The following is a 25,033-nucleotide window of genomic DNA, read 5'->3' as shown; positions in this document are numbered from 1 at the left end:
CTTAACTCAGACTAAGCAGATGGACAGTTCAACTGCACCTGAGAGTGAAATAACATTTTCCACATATGCTAATCTGTAATGTGCATTGGCATACATTATAAAAAGTGTATCTGTACCCTTTGTTTCACTGTTTATAAAACCTTTGTAGCAATTGTCTAATATTCCTGAAACTCATCAGAATATACAAAAGGCTCTATTTTCTTTTATTTCATTAAAGCAGCGCTTTGAAACAGGCAAAGAACAAACACACATCCCAACACACATTAAAAAGCTGTTGTCCATCTCCAGCAGGATTTTATGTTAGCCAGTGGTATGGATTGCACTAAATTCCCATTTAATGTGATGGATCTGGATCAGGAGGCTCACCTTTAAGATGTAAGGTCAATAAAATTGCATATGACCAAAGAAATCTTGGGAGACAAGATATTTTTATAGACTTGATCTCTCATCCAGAGATGTTAATGTAATTGCTGATAAAGTGTAGCAGGTTAATATTGAAAGCAACATGAAGAGGATAATAATGATGAAGATGGCCCTCTATCCTACTTAAGCCATCTCTGTATTGTCAGAATAATTGTGGCATTATTTTTGAAATTAGCCCTGAGGATGAGAAAATTATAGCTATATAAATTAGATTTTCTTCCTATGCAAGAAATAGGAGAAAGGATAACACAGTGTTTGTTTTGGATTAAGAGCTGATGAAAGCAGTTATCAATGGCAAAATGAAACTGTTGACAAGGGGGTGAACCAACAATTGAGACACTTTGTTATGGATTATTACTTTGTTGTTAGGGGTGACAACTGATGGAAAACAGGGAACAAGTAGAAGTCAAAGAATAGAGCATCAGAGCAGAACTGAAAGTTTTAGGTGGATTATGTCTTCAGCTACATAATTTTTGTTTACATCTGGCTGTTTGTTTCTTTATTTATGAGTGAAACATGGGAGAGATTTGATGTATTGTTTATTTTCGTTATTGAACTGAAATAATGCCAGGCATTTTAATGAAGAAGGTCAAATAGTTCTTGATATGCAAGGCTATCAGTGGGTCCATTAAAAAAGAGAAAAAATATAGCACAATTTTTTACCTCATTAGTGAACCCTCCTACTGCCATTTCTTAGTATAACTAGAACAATAACAACAAATATTGGCAAAAAAAGAAAAGAACTCGTGAATTGTGAGCAGTTGGGAACTGCTTTTATGAACATTAGTCACTCATTTCTCTTTCCTTGCCATTTTATAAAATGCTTAAATCTGTAAGCCTTAGGAATGAGAATCATCATTATGTTACTTAAAATTACTTTCTGATACTTATGCAAAATCAAAATCAGTTTAAATATTTAATACTTAAAGGGAACCAGATCACTTATAAACTAATCTGAGGTTATTTACTCAGCTTCATAATATTGCAAAAAAAATAAATAATACAAACCTAGAAATAATTAAACTCTTCCAGGTGCTACTTGTCAGTATCACGTAGATCCAGGAAACAGGAGAAGTCCAAAAGAACTGATTAACCCAAATAATGTATCTTTGAAACAAGAACACACAAATAGATGTCCCTTAAAATGATTTGAGCTAGTGAATAAGAAAAACCTAGGCAATATAATTTGAAGAAGAGTCTATTAATTACTTCAATTGTTATATGATTGTGATTGCCATTTCTCCCCTTTCTTGCTCACAGAATTTCCTGTAATCTCTTTGGTTGGGTGGTAAGGAAATATTACTTCCAATAGAAACAGAACCACCACACCCTTGTTTTGTAGAGATATTTTTGGAGAGCTTCCGTAAATCAAAACCACGGCCAACACAGCTCTCCAGGACCTTAACTGTCCTTCTGCAACATCATAGCACCTCACAATGATCTGTCTGCATTAATTTCCACTGTTCTCTGAATTATTTTCTCATTTATGGGACACTAACAAAGCATTGCTGATCAAACCCCTTAAGATGCAAACTTAGGTTTTTCTGAAGAACAACAGAAAAGTGGTTTCCCTGTCTCTCAGCTGTGTTTGAATGCTTTTTGTCATAGTAAAGCAGAGGATTTATCCACCTAAATTTGCCCCAGAAAATGTATCTGACAGTCACTATAGTGAAAAACCACATGCACACATGTATGCGACAGGCCTATCCCAAATGCTCTTCCATTTACAGGTTATGACATCCTATTATCATTTCTGTGATAAAATTCTTTGTCCTTGTCTTTTGTCACTGAAGTTGCACTGTTCAAGTTTTGTTGTTCTTACAGAAAATGAAGCTGTTATCTCTAGATCTCCTTCATCTCTCCTACACTGCACATTTCCAACAGAACATGATACAACAAAAACCCCAACAAACTGCTCCTGTTGTTTTGCAGAATGTATAAAACTTTATGTTTTTCTAAATTACTGCATCAGGTCTGTAGTTCTGACAGTCTAAGAACAATTTGATCTGAAGCTTTGGAGATACAGGTAGATTTTAAAAGTATAAGGCAAGTAAATAGAAGTTACATAGAATCACCACAGAACTTGGAATGAAATTGTAACCTTGAACCATTACTCTTTCTTCAAGCCAGTTGAGGAAGACAAGAGTGAAACCTCAGAAATTTACTACACAAAAGTTTTTTTTTAATTCTGAAACTTGATTTATGTCCAAAAAATAACACAAATGGGTACCTCCCATGAGATGAAATGTCTTCTAGTAGAGTAATTTACACTACCCTGTGTGATAGATGTTCTGTCTTATGTGTAACTGAATGCAATCTGTTGGGTAAGGAAAAGGAAGCAAATGAGTGTGACCCCTAGTGATCAGGTGCTGTGTTCCACTCTCTGCGGCTCAGTTTTGTATATTAAAATAAGCCAGAAGATAAAAAAGGCATGCTTTTGTAATAGACCATAGTATAGTGTAAAACTGTCAAGAACTGTTGAACAAATGGTGACATGGGTTTTCAGTTTAGCCTCTGTGTGTGCCAATTCAAATTGAATGGTTAGGTTAAAAGTCAGCTTGAATTGTTTCTGATTTCTGTGGGCAACACTGAAAGTGAGGCAAATTACTCTGGATGCCATGGAAAAAATAATGTCTGTGTGAATTAAGACTAAATCATGAGATGTGTTCTTGAAGAAGCTGCTTTGATGTTTCTGTGCCAAGGTACAGTTGTGATCTTTGTCTGCCAAGGTTTCTGGATAAATGAAGACATGGCTAAATAAAAAGAGAGCTTGTTGAAAAAGGATTATAATGGTTATGAAGAAATAAATTTTAATTGTTTCCTTTATAGCATGAATTTATAGGGTAGTGTACAAATCTGAGTAGAATGCCAGATTAAAGGAGAATAATGTGAGATCCTTTGAGCTGAAGAAAATCCTTTAGATTTTTCTGAGGTTTTTGTTTCAATATGCAAGTAATATCAAAATAAAGAGCATTGAGAGGGATGTATGCATAGACATAGTAAAAAGAGAATTAGTGCAAAAGGGATTCAGAGAGAGAGAATATATGGAAACAAGCTGCATGGAACAATGAAGAAATGTATCTGGAACAGCAGATACTAGATGCACACCATGTGTTTCATATACATGGATTCACAAGCTTCCATTTCATTCACTAAACTATGCAGTGTTTTGAAGAAGCACATTCTTAAAAAAGGAAAAGGGAGGGAAGGCTTTTTTGCTGCTTTCTTTACAGTAGAAACTTGGTTTAGAAGTAGATACCTTTTTAAAGAAGTGTTTGAAAGAGAAAAAAATTAGGAAACAAAAATTGAATGTAAGAGGAAAATTTAGGAAAGAAGCATTCCAGTTGGTTGCTAAGGAAATAGGCAGTGGGATGCAGGGTGAAAAAAGATGTGGATAAGAGTGGAATTTTGCCGAGCCTTGAAGATATGGATGAAGGTTTTTGACTGGATATGGAAAGAGAAATAAATTTCCAGAGAAGAGATATAAAGATATATATGCAGAAGTACATTGAGGATTCACTTGAATTCCAATGAGGTTCAATAATTTTATTACCAACAGAAAAGAGATCAGCTTTTTTATCCATTTATTCCTATGTATTTAAGGTAATTTGGTGTCTGGCATTCAGTAAAGTTATGATGTTATCTTTGGTATTTTTATTGCTCCACATACAGCTCTTTTGTATCCATATCAAAAAATCTGGTGGAAGGCATATTTAACTACAGCCAGGTCTTTGGGGGGTTTTGTTAATTCTGCTGCTATTGTCCCATAATTTTGACATCTTATAATGAGGAATAGATATTTAATTCTCAGATGAGATTAATGTCTTACTGCCCAGATTATGTGTCCTTAAATGTTAGGATGTTCTTGACCACCAGACTTTTTATTTTTTTTCCTTCATTACTCTTGTCATTCACTTTTTGCTGTTCACTGGAATATTTACTTAAATATTGTATTAAGATTATTTGATCTGCTGTACAATAATGTGTTCTGTCAGCCTCTACTTTTGCTGGAGAGGCACAACTGCATATTTAATGTTCATTTCCCACTGCCTGCTGAGTTCCAGCAGTGTCTGTGTGAAAACTCCTGGAAGACGATGGAGAAGCAGGAAAAGGACAAGTGTCAGATGAGACCTCAAAGGGGCTATGAAAGAAGGTATTTCTAAAGATCTGGAAGGTGAAGATTAGATGCCAGATATCTGGTAGAAATGTTTAGTTACCATCTGGTTTTGTAGTTTCTGTGTTAGCAGTTTGAGGACTATTAGATCAAGAGGGGAAGAAATCTTTTTTAGGTGTCAGGGCCGGAACGGACACAGCCTTGGGAAATTATCGGAATCGTTAAAAAAAAAAAAAATGAGAGGGTGCAGTATGTTACATTCAGCACCAAATGAAAATAATTAATCTGGTTTATGCAAAGTATGAAACTGCAAATTTATGAATGCCTGGGCTTTAATTACATGTTTGTATTTGATGATTGTGCTGCCCTCCGTTATGAAATGACTGCAGATAAGACCAGTTAAGTGAATTCACTCGCATCTCTGTTTTACTGCATCCATCCAAGGAAAAGCCTCTGCAATGAGGACAAGCACTTTAGCAGTCTGAGCATGTTTCCATCCCAGTTTTAATTTCCGTCTGTCTCATTGGAAATGGGAGACAGTGTGAAAGTGAAGAGGGTCCCTTAGGGAGATGCTCCCCTTTGCTGTGTTCATGTCACCAAGTGCTGCCGTAGGTTAAGCGCTATTTGTGGAGAGCCCAGACAGCCAGATCTCCCCTGGCTATCCACAAGAGACTGCAGCCTCCCAGGCCAGTGTCCAGGAGATTTTTATCATCAGAAAACGTGGTGTATAATGAGCTGGTCCTCAGTGAAATCAAACATTCACTTTTCAGAAGCAGGAGGGAGGTACAAAGGCTAACACTGTGTAACTCTGTTTGAGGTCAGAAATATCCAGTGGACCTCTCACAGTGCTTTCTATAGGCAATAAGCCCATCTAAAAATGTCTTTGTTACTAACTCTTTTGAACCTTGAATACAGGTTCTTTTCCACTAAAATGTCATTTAAATTTCTGAGATTCCTATTTTGTTAACCTGTTGGAATAGTCCTTTAATTTTTAGATGCATTCATTCTAGATGCATGCATCTATTAATTAGTTTTACAGTAAATCTAGCAGTCATAAAAATTCACATTTCCCTGATTTATATGCCCAGAGTGTAAAATCCTTGGAGTTTTCATGCCATAGGTCTTATGAGTCATAAAATATTTTTTTTTTAAAAGTGGTCTATATCCTTTCATCTTCTTAGAGGCTATTTAACCAAACCCTAACACTTTTATTCCAGAGCTTTTGAAGAAGTGTCCTTACTAGCGCTTGCAAATAAATGACAGCCAAGTCATAAAAGTGGATAGCTGAAAAGCCTTATTGGTTTTTAAATACAGGTGCTTCAGTAATTCTGCATACACCAGTGTTGCTGAAATGCATACTACCTTTTTGAAAATCTTTATTTACAAATGAAAACACTTAAAGACTGAGATTAATTGCCTTTGAGAAGAAGAAATGTTTAATAATAATGTTTAATAATGGAATAATTACCTCAGAATATATTTTCTCTTCTTACTTAAATAAGACAAACTATTTTTCAGAAAATATGAAGAAGTAATATTTTTTATAATCAGAATTTCTATTCGCTAGATTTAACTAGATGTATTTAAATAGCATGCTTGTATCTTTGCAGTATTTGGATTGATAAATATCTCTGTGTTGAGTCAGATGTGGCTAAAGCTCTCTCTGCTGCTCTCTAATTACAGAACACAAGTGGATTAATTGGGTTATACTTCTATATTTGCATGTGTATTTTACATCTTGCATTAGGTAAAACAGGAATTTTATGTGTATTAAAAATGGTGATTTTTAAAAAGAAAACTGAACTGAAATGAAGAGAAAACTGAATGAAAGAATACAAAGAGCTGGGCCTAAGGGGTCAAGGCCTATTCAAGCAGTATGTTATATTGTATTTGACTTTGCTTTCAAGAAAGTGTTAGTGCTGTCTCCATGTTTTATAACTTCTGCCATTTTAATTGAAACTGGAAATTCTAGGAGTCAAGAGGACTCTGAATATTTGACAAACTTGACACTTTCCTAGCTGTTTCATAACTTTTTTTTTCTTCTGAGTTTTGCCAGTTTGTTTAGGCAGCACATGTATTACAGGACTGCTAGAATCAGATATTAACATTTCACAGAGAAGTCCCACAGTATGGTAATATAGGAGTCTCCAGGGCAGCTGTGATGGAAAATATAACTATGTTTTACATTTTTTAGCAGTCCTAAACTAGATCAGCAGTCTAGATCAAAATGAGCTGAAGGGACCAACATAACAAGGCTTTTAAATGTTGGCACTCATAAATGCATCATTTCTTCCTTAAGTGTTGGAAGTATTAAAATATTTTGACTAATTACATAATATAAGCATAGAACAGGTTGCAAAACAGCCTGAAACAGAAAAAAAAATATTTAATTGCTTCTGACTAAAAAGTTTTATATATATATATGCATGTATGTCAAACCAAACCCAAATGTCTTTGGATATTAAAAGCAGCATGTAATTCCCAGTGTTGTCCTTCTAGCACCTGAACTGTAAAATAAGCTTTTTCTGAGTAGCATTGTGTGATACAACTGCTGAAAGAAGCATCTGCTCAACAGCTGCAATTTTTTTTCACTGTGGAATGCTCCAGATTGTGTCATCCTTTCTCTCCCATTGATTGTCAACATCTGAATCTTCATGTCCTAGCATTTGTCAGAGGTGACTCTTAAAAGCCTTGGGCTGTGTTGGAATCTGAGTGCATGACATAAACATGATATTTTTCAAATGGAGAAATGGCAAGCTTGAAACAATGTAGGATGTTCCTGAATTTTATAGACGGTGGGAGAAAATGTTCATGTTGAATTTCGTTGTAACAAATTACATTTATTGTAAAAAAGGCCATGTATATATGGATTAATGCATGGAAATCCTGTGTTTTGGTACTCAATGTGTATCTAACCTACTATGATTGATAATCCCTTATGCTGCTCATAATACTTTGATTACATCTGTGTGACTCTAATCTGGTATATGTTGTGCAGCTGTCTGTGAAGAGTTTACTTTAAAGAATTAGAAATATTTCAGTATAAGCTGCTACATTTTTCAGAGTTAATCTGTATGTTACAAAAATAAGGCAACAAAAGTTCAGGCCTCCTGTTAGCTGCTGAAGTGGGAAGAGGGAAATTGTGCATTTCAGAGAAGGACAAAGGACTAGAAGCGTGGGAAGGCATCTCCATAGTCACTTAAATTTGGGTGGTTTTACAGATTGGCAGTACCAAAGTAAGCTTTTCTCCAACACTTTCTCTTGGACTTTTTATATAAACAAATCTGTTGTCTGTATTTTAGTATTCTGACCTGGAAGGCCTTGGGAATTTACTCTGCAGCTGACTGGCACTCTGCAGCCAGGATATGTATACAGGGATGCACACACAGCAGTTCTGTACATTTGTACTCAGCTGTGCAAATTCAAAATGTGCCCTGAGATAGGTGGTCATAGTAAAACAAAAATCTCCTGCAGGAGAGAGTGGTTGTGTTAAAACACTTCTCATCCATAAAATGTGTAAAACTTTTAAATGGATTAGCAGCTTGAGATTCCTTTCCTCATAGAAATGTTCCCATCTGTGGACAAATTACTATTTTATACTGAATATCTCAGTTTTCTTTATTACAGCTGGAGGAGACATTTGATTCAAGAAGCTCAGTTGTTTATTTTTATGTCATTACTACTTGGCCTTTTCATAGCTGCTTCAGGGAATAAGAGAATAGGCTGGGGTGACATCTTCACTATTTCTCTGTGTTCTGTTTCTCAGGCTTGCAGCCATCAATGGCATTGATGTCCTTAATGATTTTTTTTTTCAGTTGTCCCAATGGCATTACTCAAAAAGAATATTATGTACTTGAAATTTTCATTTGGCTGATGAATTAGAAATATCTCTCCATAATGCAGGCGTGGTAGCCAGAGCAATATTGCTATTACCATTCACATATCTCAAGTAAGTTTTCCAGCTTCCATTTTGCTGGAAAGTATATAGCCTGTCATATTAAATGGGAAGATTAAATTATGCAGTCAGAAGGAAATCACTTAAGTTTTAGATAATTGCCAGTGTTACTTATTTGTCATTTTTAGTGACAAATTGGAAGAATTGTAACACTGAGCCGAACAACTGTGTGAAATTACAGCACACACAGGCTGATATTTTTCTCCTGTATCATTTAGGTTCCTCTGCAACACTGGAGTTTCTGTATGAATTGCAATATCAATCAGATGAAATTAGATCTCAGCTTGACTCTTTGGTTGGTATAGAGCTGCTTCAAAAAGAATGGGATACAGAATCCAGAATTGTAACACTGATCTTTAACGTAGTCTTTGCACCTAGCAAACCAATGAGGTAAGATCCTGTTCCTTACTATCAAAAGATCCTGTCTGGTCACTCTTGCCTATATAATAATTTCCCTGCATTCTTTTCCTCGGGTTTTTTTTTAACCACTGTGGCCTATTGTTTTAGATTTTCTCACTTTCTGCTTCTCAATATGATATCTTCAGTGTTAAAACTGACAGTGTTTCTTTTTGAGTGCCTGTGAGATGGTTCTGTTGAGTTCCTTCCATAGTCTGTGTGTGCATTGTTTTACTTCTAAACACTGGAGTATCAAAAGACTTCCAATGAAAACTAGTTGTTCTCATAATTAATAAAGAACATGCAAACAAGGTGGTCTATCAGTCTTGAAAAACTTTTCCTAGACAAGCATGTGTGCATTTTCTTTGACTGGATGGGATAGTTGGATTTGAAATTAGTTTCTAGTGCCCCAGTAACAATGATCCACAGGAAATTCTTCTCCTTTTTTATAGCTGTGATATGAGAAATGATATATGTGCTTTGATTTACGTGACAACATCTCCCTTCTTTAAAAGGAAACCATGGAAGGGAGATCCTTTTGGAGAGAAGGAAGTTGCACCTTCCTTTGGATACAATCAAATGTGTGTCAGGAGGAGGTTGGAAAGAAACTTTAGTGACCTGCAGGCACAAAGTAAATCCAGAGTCCCAACATTACCAGGAGTGTTAGGGAGCAGTCACTGCTGAGTATCATGGATTGCATGAAAAAAGTTATCTTTAGGAGGCAGGAGGTTACTCTTCACTTGCAGTAGTCCAGGAGGTTAATGGAATAAACAAAGAGCAAACCTGTAGGAAGAATAATCCATCCCTCCTTCCCTCCCCCCCCCCCCATGCAGTGGCAGAGGGAGGTGAATTAAGAAAGCCTTTTCATTTCTACATTCTCCTGTTCATTTTATTATTTTTAGTTGGTTTGGATTTTTTATCTTTGTGTACTTGAGACTTATCAGGCTTCGTGCACAGGACTCAATGACTGCAATTATTTTGTTTTGTTATCTTCAGAATCTACAGGACCAACTCTCTTCGACACTCTGAGGGCATCAGAATCTGGCATTTTTCTTAAGTACATAGACCTTTGTCAGATCTATTTGATCCTAATATGAACTGCTAATATGTTCTGGACAAAATTCTCCTCTAACACCCCAGTAAATACAGAATAATGAGTAAAATAAATTTAGTTGTTTTTTTTTCTTCACAGAGTAAGCAGAGGAAGAATAAAACCTCATGCCTGTGCCGTTGCTTTCATATTATGTTCTTTCTTGTACTTTGCTATTTAATCTACGTTCCAGTCAATTTTACCTGATATGTACTATGCCATGCAAAATTAAGAATGTGTTCCAATTTAAACCCATTTGTATTTTCATTTTACTGTAGTTTACTCCCACACATCGAAGATTATTTTGTACATTAATCAGTTTATGTTTTATGATGTTTGTCTATATATTGAGTGTTTTTATCTGAAATTTTAAGGAATAAGGCAACTCTCGTAGTTCAGTGTACTGCAGGAGGCCTCTGGAAGTTTCCAATGCTGTTCATTGCCACAGAGCCAGAAGTGGATGATGTGATCAACATTGTAGCTGTTGGCCTGAATAAGGAATCCATAGTTGGCTTTAAGCTCACAAGCCAGACAAGGTAAAAACACTTACATTCAAGAATTTATGCAGTTTTCTGAGGGTACAACTCCTACTCAGACACATTGGTTAGAATAAATTTGGGCAGCAGAAACATAACTGGGATGCAGCTATTTCATCATCATTTTCAAGAGCTGCATTATTTAAGTAACAAATGGGATTTTGAAGCTTTGTTGTAGAAAACAGAGGCATTCTACATTTAGGCTTTGGCTTAAGAGAAAATCTGTGGAATAGATCCAGATGTTTATATTCTGACTTTTTTTGCCCTAAAAGGCTTGGGAGTATGTTGTAAAGCTAGATTTTGCTTAGCAGGCTTCCTAAGAGCTCAGAGGGGCTGCTTGGGCAATGTAACCCAGTCGCACCCCGCAGTCCATTTCGGACGGCCCCGTGATCTTGCTCTGGTCAGCTGTCAGCGTTATCAGTGATGATAAAGGAAGCAGAGAAGGGTCTCCCCATGTGGGTTAAGAAGATTTTAATCTCACATCTTGTCCCAGCAATCTCTGGAGGTAGAGAGACCTCGTGGTCTGGGTGTGGGGTGGTTTTGTCAGGGGCCCAGGGGCGGTCCCTGGGTGGGGTTGGGGTACAGGAACCAATAGGGAGAAACCGAGGGAGTGGCCATGGCTAGGGCAGGGAACGGGGGGAAGGTGTGAAATAGGAAAAGCAATGGATTAACAGATTGCCACAGGAGTATGTTAAAATTCAGTCTTAAGGAAGGTGGTTTGTGATATTAAAGGCTCACTAGTAAAGCTTTAGTGCTTTTACTAATAGATTTTTTTCAAGGTACTTTATGCTCATACCAAGTTAAAAACATTTCCTTACATTTTCCTTTAAAAATTTTTAAATGTGCCATTCTTTCTAAAGTACTCCTGTTGTATTATGCAAGCATGCTATGAATTCACCTCTACTTCCACTAGTTAAAATAATGGTGTAATTCTTCTGTATTTTATTACTCTCCTTTCGTAAAAGTCCTGCTGAAATCTCCGTTTATATATATTTTTACACATTTCAGTTATTTTCTCAGGGTTTTACAATGTTATAGCAAACTCAGAGTGTCATTTGTATACAGCAGTAAGTCAAGGAATAAATTGTGTGGTAATGATAGACAAGTTTTAAAATAGTAAACTGTGAATCTGAAAGAATCATTATGCTTAAAAAATATTTAGCTTATGGAAGTTTTAAAGTTTCTTTTATTTTCTTTTAAATGAACTATTTTTACTATATATCTAGAAATGTGCAAGATACACAGATTGACACTTTCATTGTAGGTACATCCTTTTGTTTCATCCTCATCAGGAAGTGTATTTGGTTCCAACTGATTTTTTTTTTTTTTTTTTTAAGCTTATTTACAAAAGCTGTGTCTCTAAGATGGACAGTTGTTCCAGGTTTTAGATGTCTGTCAGTGATGATAATTGTTGAGGACTCTGACAAAGGCTTCTATCACAGTGTTCAAGTTAACAGCTTCAATAGAATGGCTGTTTCAGAAACAAAAGTGAAGCAATTGCTCTGGCAATACTGTAATCTCCTGGTAGGTGTTTGATAGTAGTGAAGATACCTGATGTTCTCCAGAAAGGCGTTATAAAACCTGAGTCATTATAGTTATATAAAGGAAGAACCTGATGGAAGACAGATTCCCTTTTGCCCTTAAGCAAATTCCAACGTTATTTTATATAGCAAGTGTTCCCCCCCTACATTTCAAATGAAAAATGTAATGTTTGCATGTACCAAAAAAGCTCCATGTTATAAACAGTGCCAGGAACTCCACTCATTAGGGTGCCTTAGGAAGAGCACTGCCAGCAGGTCAGGGAGGGGATCCTGCCCCTCTGCTCAGCCCTGGTGAGGATCACCTGGAGTGTTGTGTCCAGTTCTGGGCTCCTCAGTACAGGAGAGACATGGAACTCCTGGAGCAGGTCCAGGGCAGAGTGACAAAGATGTTGAAGGGACTGGAGCATCTCACTGAGGAAAGGCTGAGGGAGCTGGGGCTGTTCAGCCTCCAGAAGAGATGGCTGAGAGGGCACCTCATCCCTGTCTGTCAATGTCTGCAGGGAGGGGGCAGAGGATGGACCAGGCTCTGCTCCCTGGTGCCCAGCAATGGGACAAGAGGAACAGGCAGGAACTGATGGCCAGGAAGTTCCACCTGGACATGAGGAAGAATTTCTTTCCTGTTTAATGACCAAACACTGGAACAGATTGTCCAGAGAGGGTGTGGAGTCTCCCTCAGTGGAGATATCCAAGAATCATCTGGACACGATCCTGTGCCATGTGCTCTGGGATGGCCCTGCTTGAGCAGGGAGGCTGGACCTGATGGCCTGTGGTGATCCCTTCCAGCCCGACCCATTCTGTGGTTCTGTGAACTGCTCTGGAAGTTAAATATTGCTTTATCTTACATTGCTTTATATTTGTTTAGGAGATTTTGGTGGTGGAGGTTTTGTATAGAAACAGAACACTCAGCCAACCAACACACTGAATAGTGGACCTGCAGATTAGAAGCATTTACATAAGAAAAAACGTATATTACAGGTGTAATTTAATGCTTGAATAACTCAACTTATTTAGATTAAAAATAAGACAATTAAATATTAAAACATTATTTAAAATTTTTGAATAGAATATAAAGAATCATTCTATAGATCCTCCCTGAAAAAAAATTATCAACCCTTTAGAGTTTTCTTTAGTAAGCAATCAGCAGCACAATCCGTAGAGAATCAGTTCTGCTACTTTAAGAGAGGTGATTATTTTTTCTCCTTGCATGTAGATATTTTCTGTCTTCTTTACTTATGCTGGGCAGTAGCTCATGGCACTGCTGCTTTGAGAGTAACTGTGGGGGAAACAGGGGCATTTCTGAGTAACCTGCTAGGGAGAGACACTGCAGATGTGTCTTTTTCTCCTGCAGCTGCCAGGACAGAGGGGTTGCACATCATCACTGAGAATACCTGTGCATCTTTTTGAGCTAGTAGGGCACATAGTGATGCAACAAATAGTATTTGAGAATCACAGGCCCTAAAAAAGGCTCAAGATCTTATTAAGAACAGGTTAGGATTCTTGCATATATATAATATATATATATATATGTACACCACATTGAATGAGGGTCTTCAGTGATTGACAATAAACCTGTGAGATCAATGGGTTTTGCTTTCCTTTTCTTTACAGAGCTAGTGCAACTCAAAAGTGGCCTTCCTTTAATTCCACATGCCCTCCTCCCCCAAAATCTTCAGTGTATACAGAATAGCCCAGACTGAATTAATGATTTTGGTGTAGCTGCTTCAGGAAGGATCAGTTACAAATGGGAGGTCATTGCTACACTCTTCACAATGATCTACAATAATGAAAGCTCCAGCAGTTCATGATAATATGTAATGCACCCTTTTAATACATTTAAAGTTGACACACACATGACCCAATGAGAAATAGCCCAATGTCTGCTCCAGCAAGTAATGAAAGATACTGAGAATGAGCTGAACAGTTTTATTTCATGTAGAAAACAAATGTATGTTTTAAAACTATGTGCACATACATCAGGTGGGATGTAGGAATAGACCACTATTTTACTTTCAGCTTTAAAAATTCCAAAGGGACATGTTGTTGAAGGGTTTCTTGTATTGGCATTAAGCTTGATTAGAGTCAAATCAGCAGATTTCACTTCCTAAATAAGAAAAATCTACACTTCTTAGCATTCATAGATGACCTTTTTTGGGTTTTATCATAAATGTAGGTTTAATTCAACACCAGCTGAAATTGTTGGCAGCATTTCCACTGGGGTGATTTGTTTTAGTGCAGACCTCTAATGTTTGAGATAATGTCAGTGCTTGTTTTAATACCAAATGCATTATTGAATGCCAGTGGTTTACAGCATGATGGCAGCATTAACCAAACAGGATAGAAGATTATCCTTGGAAATAAAACTTACAGAATTCTATTTGATATCCATCTTAAATTATTGTTCTACTATTTTATGTTTAAATCTGTAATTGAAACATAAAAATTCTCAGAGTGGTACTTTGCTTAAGAAAACTAGTCCTTTCTATATTTGGCTTACTGAAGATAATGTGGTTTTAATCAATTAAGTTTGGGATCAGGACATTTGTATTAATACAGAAGTGGGTTTTGGAGCTTATTTAGTGCTCTATGTTCCTGTACAGAGGTATTTTGATGGTTAGATTTATTTATTCCCATTAAAATACTGATGTCCTGATAAAGCAGAATGTTACCTCATGTTTTGCAGGGCAAATACTTCAGTAGCCAACATGAAATGTGTGGGATAGATAGATATTTGTGAACACTATATTCGCTTGCAAATTTTTTGTAAACTACACTCCATTTGAAGGTTTAGTCAAGCTGGGGGATAATTCTGTCCTAATTGTTCTGTCTGCTTCTTGCTCATACACAGAGTTTCCTTTCACCAATTTAGTTCTGTCTTTCCATGTACCTGTTAGTGATTGTTTCAATCATGTATGGCTTCCCACAGACAGTAGAATTTTTTCCATCCTGCCTTCCTGCCCTGTCACTCCAGTCCTGTGTTTATCACAAGCAGGTTATTTGTTACATTAAGGAAACTTCTTGGATAAACTCAAACTTCCCCTCAGAAAAACATAGCACCTGCTGTCACAAAAGCAAACAGCCTGGTGTTGATGTGATCTCCACAGAGAGGCATCTGCAAATCCAAGGCTCCACCTGATTATGGAAAAAGAGCTAGAATAAAGAGGGAAAAAACCCCAAATTGTTGGGGTGGGGAGATGAGAATAAAGATGAAATTAGGCTTTAAAATGACTGTATATGGAGATATAGTTGTCTTAACCTACTTTCAATTGGAGATTTTCCTTATTTCTTCTATGCACATTTCCTAGTGCATAGAATAAATGTTCAATTAAAAACATTCCTTAGTCACACAAAATTAATTTTAATTCTGAAGAATTAGTGAACAACTCATTTGGTTTCTGTACCCTCCCTAATTTTTAAGGGAAAACCAAAAAAAATGTTTACAACTTTAATTTTAAGAACCATTGCTGTTTTACTCTAATTACTGCTGTATTTTGTTATAACTGCCATGAGCCAGAATTAAGTGTGCTGCAAGAAAATGCATTTGGTAAGTTCTCAGCTCATGCACCCTCTCCTACACTCTCTCACATGTTGCTGTGCATGTTAGAGGCCTGGATTCCTCTGCCAGTCTCTTTGTTATCAGTTCTGCAAAATTCTACCACTAATCTAAAGATGTAATAAAATACTTTATCTTAGCACTTCCCACATAGTGGCAGCTGCAAAATGTTGACTGGGCTCCGTTTTTTGGAGTTTGAATGGAGACTAGTGGAAAATATTGATAATGTAAACATTCAGCAGACCTTTCAAAAAGTTATGATCATCCTTCCTAATAGTAGAATACTTGACATGTCACACATTTAGCCAGGAGCTGTATGCAGTCATCAGTCACTCTGCAAATACAGCAGCCCTGGGTAGAACAGGAATGAGACAGAAATCATCTTGTGAAGATAGAACCTCTAACTCCTGCTTTTGTTTTACAACATGCACACAACAAAAAGCCATCTTAGGGTTGGTAAAGCATTCACTGACAGGCCTTTGTCATGCAGTGTTTGCTCATATTTTTTGAAAGTCCTTTAATTCCAAAGCAGCCTTTCCAGAGCCACAGAAGTGATACTTGGAGTTTATATCTTTTCTGATGTACAAAGTTCGGGGTTTAGAGTGGTAAATTAAACCAGAGTTGGTTTGGGTATAAAAGATAACCAATTTTGATAAATAACAATGAGTTCCTAATTTATTTTTCCATTGTAACTTCTTTTGGTTGATAGGAAATTATCTAAATCATACCAAGCATCACTAATAATTCTCTATAATTTGACAAATGCATACAGTTAATGTTTCAAGGACTTGACTGTAATAACCGAAATATCTTGTGACATCCAAGAGATGCTAACTACAAATTACAAGAAATAAGTTTAGTTATTATTAACTATTGGTTGAACCACATTGCAACATTTTCATATCCCTTATATCCTATCCTGAAGCAGTCAGACACTTTACAGATTAAGACATTTATTAGCAAAAAATACCCAAGTATTTAATCAAAAGGACTTTGGGCTGTTTTTTTATGCATGGATTTTCAAAATGCTGGGTTTTTTAAAGGACTGCATTTCTACAAGAATAATTTACTGCTGCAGTAGTTTTGGGAAGAGAAACATTAAACCTATTTGAGCCTTAATTTAATAAAGGCTTATATTTTCAGTTTTGATGAGTATTTTATAAGTTGTGGTGTGTGATCTCTACAGGAATATAAATTTTAAGTTTTTCTTCAGTTGGAGACGCAAGGTGCTATTTTTTTTTTAGTTTAATAATTTGAAAATTCTCTAGTGTGAGAACACTGATAAGCATAGAGTTCTATTTAAGGACAAGATTAAAGGAGTAATTATAAATATGCCCATTAAAGACCAGCTCAGTTTCCTCTTTTCCAGGTTGCCGTGATTTGATTGTCCAATTATTATTTAAATTCAAATTAGTATTTACTCTGGTTCATTATTTGAGTAAGGACAGAGTTCATGTTGTCTGATGGCAGTATCAAACCATTATGAGAGGAGTTAAGGAAAGACAGATGGGAAAACACATTTACTTTCTTTGGTTTACAAGGCCTCTGTCCTTATATTTTCTAATTCATTTGTGCTTGGTTCATCTGTGTTTTCAAAACTCTACACATCATTAAGCTTTATAAAGTATGTTAGGATCTGCCACCCTTCTTAGAAAAGTACAGACTGCCTCTCAAGTGCCCTTCATGGCTGAGAAATGACAAGCCAAACATTGACTCCAGGGCTGTTTTACCTGAAGGAGTAATCAAAAAGGAAGAATTAAATTTTAATCAGTTAAAAAAACATAGTTATAAATTTTTAATTATACACTAAATATACAGACACAGAACATGATAATGTCTGAAATTCAGGTGCTATTCTGGGAATTGCATCTTCAGATTTCTGTTTATTATAAACGATGAGAAAGAGAAAGCAATTTACTTATGCTTGTGAGGTACCCAGCATGCCAGTTCATCTCCCTAATGTGAACAGCAGTGAAAACACTGCTTGTTTTGTCTTGAGAAGGCATCTTTAGATTTTTTTAAATATTTTAGATATTTTTAAAACAATGCATGATTTATCAGTGAAAGGTTCCTGCTTCTGACTATGTGTAATTTTTTAATTGCTAGTTTTTGTGCCATCTTCATCAGAATCCCTGCTGGCCTATCATATTATGGTTATACATTTAATTTGTCAAAAATTTCTGTTTTCCTTATTTGGATATAGTTGATACTCTGTGAAACATTTTGCATACAGGAAATGCCCTGACTCTTTTGTTTAATACTGGGGACAGGCTTTGGGAATAGGGAGGTTTTAGCTGTGATTGTATGTGTTCATGCAGGTTCATATGCCTTTATGTATTTCATTCAACATGAACAAAATTGTAACTGCCTCTAGTACCTTGTGATAATGCTGTCAAGAAGCATGCAGATTTTATTTAAAGCTTTTTTATTATTTTTTTCTTTCTATTTTTCTTTATGAAAATTAAAATCTGAAAAGATTGATGTAATAAGATAATTTTTCTCTGACTTGCTAATATCTTGTGTGCATAATTATAGATTTCACTTTAAACTGTCTGGTCCCCTTGTCTGGACAAAAACTGTAGCTTTTTCTCCTCTGTGACTCTGACTGTTTTGATGTCTCTGAAGAAAACCCTGAAACAAACTACTGTTGCATAACACCCTCTAAGAGGCAATTTCTGCAGGAATGAAATCTGTATTTTCCTGTGTCTCCTGTGTATGCAGCCTGTCCCCTGCCTCATCTCCCTTAGCATTTCATCATCACATCTGTAGTCCAAGTCATGCTCTTGGATGTCTTATGAAGACACCAAGCACTTTTTAGGAGTTGTCATCCCTAACTATTTACTGGAAAACAGGCTGAACATGGGAGATAAAGAAAGTGCTGCCTTAAAATGTTCCTGAACAGCCTGTAGAGCAGTGATGTTGGAAATGAAGAGCCGTGTCCAGGTTTCTGTTTTCAGAATGATGGTTTGAATGTTTATCTCAGGCATTTTTGATGAGTGCTCTGCTCTGCTGCTTGGTCTAGAAGCATCATTTCTTTTTGATCCAGTGCCTGCAGTCTGTGTCTGTGTGTCTGTGTGTAGTAGGTGTGCTCTAGGCACTCACAGCTGAGCAGTCCTTGTGGGAAATAAAGATGTGAAAATTCAAGGCTTATCCAGCATATGGATGGGAACTCAGGCCCAGCAGGATTAGTGCTGATGGCTCAGGGCTATAAACTCAGTGGCACAGCTTTAGGCACCACAGAAAGAGGTTGTTAGCATAAGTTTGATGTCACGAGTCTGGAAATGTACTTTCAGACATTCAGTAGTTTTGCTCACCTTGCTGTTACCTGAAGGAAAAGCCAGGCTAAATCTTCTGATACACCCAAGTCCAACAGCACAGCTAAATATCAGTTAATTTCTTTTGAGGCAACAGAAGCTTTTCAGTTTCTGTTTTCTGCACTCGCACTGTTTGTTTCTATAAACTGGCAGTGTGACCTTTTTTTCACGAGAGCATTTTGAATATAGTACAGCCTCCCATAAGAACATATTCCAAAGGAGGGTTATTTTTAAACAAGATGACATAGGCCCAGCATGCCACCCACAGGATAGCGCTTGCCCAGGAAACGTGGAACATTTCTGCAGCGATATAACTTGCCATAAAATATTAAATTTCATTTCTTTGTGGGTATTTTCTTTGAAAGGTGTTATTTCTGGTGTGACAGTCCATAAATAAACAGATTTGAAGAGCTTTTCTCTGAGATACTGTTAGCTTTTCATTCTTCAGGTTTTATCAACTGAAAATGTGTTTCCTCTAAGCATGCACAATACTTGCCCTGCTGTACAGTGCCAGGGTGTTGCAGATTAATTTTTGAGCACCCCACTGTATTTCTACTTTCAATTTCCCGAGTTCTCCTTGTGTCCAGAGAGTGATAGAGTTGTCCTCAGTAACACATATAAAGGCTAAAAGGAGAATGCCTCACCAGAAAATACAGAAACGTACATTCTTTTCATGCTGAGAATGTTTATGGCAAGTAGTCCCTGAGGAGCTGTGATGGACAGGCTTTAGTTTGGGATTGGCCTAAGATTGTTTTATACCTCTCAGCTGCTGTCTTTACCAGGACTAGGGATTTTCTTTGGGTCCAACAGCACTGCTGTGAAACAAGGCATTAGACAAGATCTGCAGTACCTGTGACAGAAATTCTTTGAGATAAGAGATATACAATAATATCAATAGAGGAACCTAATTATGTTAGTGCAAAATCTAAAAATGTTCAGTTGATGGGATATGAAAAATGTGAAAACAGTAATAAAAAATTATTATTTTTCATATCGTCATTTCAAGGCTTTCAGAACTCCCTCCTAGTGTAGTAACGCTGCCAGAATACAAATTCAGTTCTAGTCATAAACCTTAATAAAATGGGTAGCTTGTCAGTTTTATTTGATTGTTGGAAAGGGGAGTGCTTTAATAGGAAAAGTGGATTTTCACTCTGATGTGGAATTTACGTCTATCACTATTATTATACCTTTACAACTCAAATAATTCATTTTATTCTAGTGGCAAATGTTTTCATTACTCCACAGTTAATATAATATTTATAATAGCATGTAAATGTGTTTGAAATTAAGTACCAGTATGCAGGTCCCTGTGTATGAATAAACAATTACTACAGAATAATTATTCTGTAAGTAAGAATGCAATTAATATTCCATATTCGTTCCATGCCATGTTTCCTGAGTCATGCCACATGGTGGCCTGAATGTTGGATTGCAGATAAATTCTGTTAAGGTACTGTACAAGGCACAACAGTCTCCTGTGCTTTTCCGTAGGGACCCAGAGCCATTCACTGCCCACTTCCTGGCGGGCAGCGATCCCGATTTCCTTGTGATGCCACAAGCTGGAGAACTTCTCCCAGAAGGCACTGTGGGAACCCATATAACAGTGGGATACAAGCCAAGGATGTATGGCAAGAAGCACACAGCAACACTGGTCATCGAGGTAAGCCTTCCCCAGAGCAATCCACAAATACACCTCCAGGAGTGCCAGCAGGAGGAGAAATCCTGCACCAAAGAGCAGCACTGGAACACACCAGTGCATGTGCTGTGATTGTTTCACTACTCCTCACAGTGGACAAGAGTAAAACTAAATTTTGAGAATTGACCCATTACAAGCTGGAAAAACATAACGCATTTTACACTGTATTTTACACTGTATTATACTGCATTCTAATTTCTATGTTATCCTTTTGCTGTCAGCACCAGAGGCAGATATTTACCTTCATATGTTTGCCCCAACTCCATAGACAACATGGCCTTCACAGAGAATCAAAATGATCCTGTTAAGAACTGGTGGAGAATATAAAATTAATTGAAGATGTGAAGCCTAGGTTGTTGATTTTAATTGTATTATACATCTTACAGGATCAAAGGCTCTAGAAGGCAGGTGCCAAACTGTAGAAGATAGAATTTCAGAGCACAAAGCCAGGAATAGCTCTTTTGAAGCAAGATGCAAAATAGACAAAAATTATTTGCAACCAAGTAGCCTGTGTAAGTCTGAAGGTCAGGAAACATTTGAAGACATGTATTTCTTCAGCAGTAAAAATCTCTCAGAAACTAATTTTCAAGTTTTAAGTTATTCTGTAGAAGGAATGTGTTGAAAACACACAGCAGGGGTGAACACCCCATATTCTCTATAAATCATGGTTTGTACTTCAGGTCTATTTACTGCATGCTGGTGTTTTCAGGCTACTATATTAGAAGTGAAACAGCAATATTGATTTAAGAAATAAGACGGTCAAAACAAAGTTGATAAAAAGATGCATGGAAAACTGCTATAGTGTTTTATCTCTACAAGTGACAACTTGTACAGCAGTAAGAAATTCAAATCCTGGAAAAACAAGGTCCTTCAATCCCTCCTACTCATTTTCTTTTACGGTATTAGATGTTTGATTAATTTAATCTCTACATAAATAGCAGTGATGCTTATCACTCTTCCATTTGAAAAAGAAGGTAGATGACTGCATATATGCTGTGCTCTTTTGTGTTTACAAAATGCTGTATGACACAGCTACAGAGCTCAGAAACTTCTAATGAAGTTCTGGAACTGAACTCCCGTTTTTGGCATGGCACCTATAGAGGTACTAGCTATCCTTGTCCTTGGCTTATCTTTCATCACTAACAAAGAGATTTAACCATAAATCTCTCTGGAATGGGACAAACACAATGATCAAAGGTTATTAATAGCTTTTGAAGAACTCAGGCAGTAATCCAGAATTTTCTTCTAGGAATTTATCAAAACAGATAGCCTTGGTCTAATTGGATTTTAAGCTATATCCACTCACACCTCAGTCTCTGGTTATGATCTAGGCATACAGCTCTTTACATCTCCACCTCTGGTACTGTGTGTGGCTGCAGGAAGTCAGTTATTTATACATATTGCATATATATATAACAGATCACATCTTGTTGAATCTATTCTTGGACATTTAAAAATGCATCAAGGACTTTTGATGCTTGCAGACATGTATTGGACCAACTCCATCACAGTCTGTTAGAGATATTTCTGACATTCTTATTCAAATTGCAGGATTAAGTGGTTTCAGTAATGTTTTGACGAGGCTTGTGTTCTCTTTGCTCTTTTTGGTAGCCCTTTTCTATACTCCAGACTTGCCCCTTTCTGCTCCACACAAGCTCTAATTCCTGCAGTTCTAATGGAAGTCAGAGCATCTGTGGCTGTGTGTGATTTGGCTGCTGTGCTCTCAGCACTGATCTGAAATAAGGTTTGATGACATGTTGAGAATACCTGATACTCATTTTTGCCTTTTGTGTTTGTTGAAATCATTTTCATTAGTGACCTGAGGGAGACAGACTTAATTAGATATATTAAATAAATGCAGTATTAAATCACTCTTATTTGGGGAATAACAATGGAGGTGGTGAAATGCAATTAGTGTTGGACCTAACACTGAAGAACCTTTCTTGCATGTATCCTCTCTAGCCAATATATTGGCTGAGGCTTTGGGCTATTTTTAGAAGTGAAGAAGCTTCTTTTCTTTTGCAGTGCCTCTTGTCTGCTGCTGCTGCAATAAAGGACTACAGCACACTTGCTTTAAAATGTCTTTTGCATTTCTGAGGGTAAAGTCATAGTCCTAACACTAACCTATTTTTATTATTAAATTCTTTGAACAGTGAGTAGCAGATTTTTAATTTTGGTGTGTTTCAATGAACAGTAGTAATTAAGCTGTAAATAGCAGAGATGGCAGTGTTAGTTCTTCAGTTTGTGTTCATCATTACAATTGTGTTGTAAAGGAAAAGGGAAGTTTAGGATTATGGAGAAAGATCCTACAATTATCTTTTTCTCATTTGATTTAAACATTAAACCCAAATGTTGTATGTACAATGTTTTTGTTTTGTTACCCTGCTGAGAACCCAGTGCTGAGAAGCTAATTAGCATTAACATATATGTTGCAGTCAGTCTCTACCAGAATTTAGTGTGTACATTTTATTATCTGAATGTATATCTATAATTGAAATAATGTTGTCTAGTTTATATTTATGCATACAAATCAGGTACTTCATGGGATATGGTGTGGATTCATTGAGCCTTTAATATTCACGAATACTTACAGTAGATTTTATTAATGGCAGGAAAGCTCAATTACTTTGCTGAAGCAGTTAAGGTTCTTTAGCCATCATTAAAACTTCTCAGTCAACTGCATATCAAAACAACTGAAGTTAGAAAATTATTTAAATATCTGCTAGGAATCTTAATTTTCCAGAAGTGACATAGAAAATTATGTTAGAAATTTATGTAGATCAAAGAATGATCTACAAATATTATAAAAAGACAGTAAGGAAAATAATCATGCTTGTTTCTTTGAAAAAGCTTGTAGCTTTGAAGGAGGGCATCACAACCTAATTGAGCTACTGGTAAGAAACAGTGAAATGGTGCCTGAACAGCATTTTTAAATAGATATTTTTCCACAATCAAACTTCTAAATTTAAAATTGCCTTCATAAACAGGGCAGTTTTGACTGAAAAATAAACAGCATTACCACTAATAGTAAGTAAGTGAAGAGGGCACCGTCCTTAGATAAGCTGTAAAGTGCTGTGAGGAAAGAAGGGACTTCTTGAGCCACAGTGACATCCCAGAGCTGTGATGTGCCAGTCAGGCTGAGGCAAGATGCAGCTGGGGCAGGAATCACAGCCAGGAACAAGGTGGAGCATTCAGGAGGCTGGGAATCCTTGGAAAAAAGTGTATTCCTGTTGGCTTGCAGTTAATTTCCTTTTACTGTGCTGAATTCAGCTGGAGACCAGAGCAATTGCTTTGTAATTCGTGTGTGAGACTTCTGAGATATTCTAAAGCAGAAGGCACACACAATAAGTCTTAAATGATAAAATAGGTGTCAGAATAAACCAGATTGCAGGTAACATTATCAAGCCCTCCAGAAGTCAGGCTTGTGCACCTTTATTACTGAATAATCACTAACTTAGCCTATGGAAGATAGCATATCAAAACCATTTGTCATGCTGTTCTGCAAATAAATGGTGCAGTGTGCCAGCCACAGTACCCAGGTGTGGCTTCTCTAAACTTGTCTGTGCAAACTTGCATATCTTAACAGCAAACAGTACTGTTACATATTCAACAGCTTGCTGAAAATATGTTCTGCCTTGTTCCTGGTAGATTTCCTAATTACCATAGTTTAATGTTATTTTAAATTGTATATTTTGAAAAGAATGAGCAAGGAAAAATGTAAGTAACTTACTAGAATAATTGAAATAGTTTCCCATTAGATAAGATATGTGTTGGTGTTGGCTTCAGTTTTATGATTAGAAGCAGAGTGCTGAATCAGTACTCAACATTTTTGATTCACAAGCATGAGGAAAATTTACTTTGCTTATTGAGACTTACAGTTCTGATAATGGCAAAAGGTGATAATAATGTGGGAATCATTGCTCTGTGAGGGTATTCAGACTGTTGTCAGTCCTGGAGGATTTTGATTGTATAATGTCTAAGCAATAATGTGAAACACATTTGAACTGAAGAAGTCAATTAAATAAATTTTAATTATATCTGGAAATGTTCTCTAAGCTAAGAAAATTATTCTTATCCATCTTCTTCATTAGAAATTGGTTACAGCCTGGGTAGGCATTTATCTGCTTGTGGGAGGTGTTTTTTATTGCTTTGGGGTTTTTTCTCCCTCATTCCTTCACTTATTAACCATTTATCTTGATCCATGAGTTTTCTTGCTTTTGCTCTTCCCTTACACAGTTCACACAAAGGTTTGCTTTAATTTCATTCTGTATACACTGATTGTAATCTGTCATTTTTTTTGTTTGTCACCACTGAAGTATAAATTAATGGCCAGGAAATATTTGATACAGTACCTGTAATTTGTTGTGTTTTAACTTTTTAGGAAGTGTTGCAAATTTTATTTTTATTTTTCTGGGTTA

General features: G+C 36.5%; 1 protein-coding gene across 1 annotated transcript in view; it reads left to right on the top strand.

Moving 5' to 3' along the window:
- Positions 1-25,033, top strand: part of CFAP47 (cilia and flagella associated protein 47) — a gene marked incomplete at both ends in the record, with an annotated part of 269,038 nt that overhangs the window by 238,766 nt on the left and 5,239 nt on the right. The window contains 3 exons of the mRNA XM_082277854.1: positions 8,711-8,882; positions 10,353-10,514; positions 20,411-20,579. Of these exons, the coding sequence (XP_082133980.1) occupies positions 8,711-8,882; positions 10,353-10,514; positions 20,411-20,579 (503 nt within the window). The remainder of the gene's footprint in view (positions 1-8,710; positions 8,883-10,352; positions 10,515-20,410; positions 20,580-25,033) is intronic.

The sequence above is a fragment of the Coloeus monedula genome (assembly GCF_965178545.1).
Source record: "Coloeus monedula genome assembly, chromosome: 3".
Taxonomy (NCBI): Eukaryota; Metazoa; Chordata; class Aves; order Passeriformes; family Corvidae; genus Coloeus; species Coloeus monedula.
Note: the sequence above shows the minus strand (reverse complement) of the source record. Positions and strands in the feature narration are given on the sequence as shown.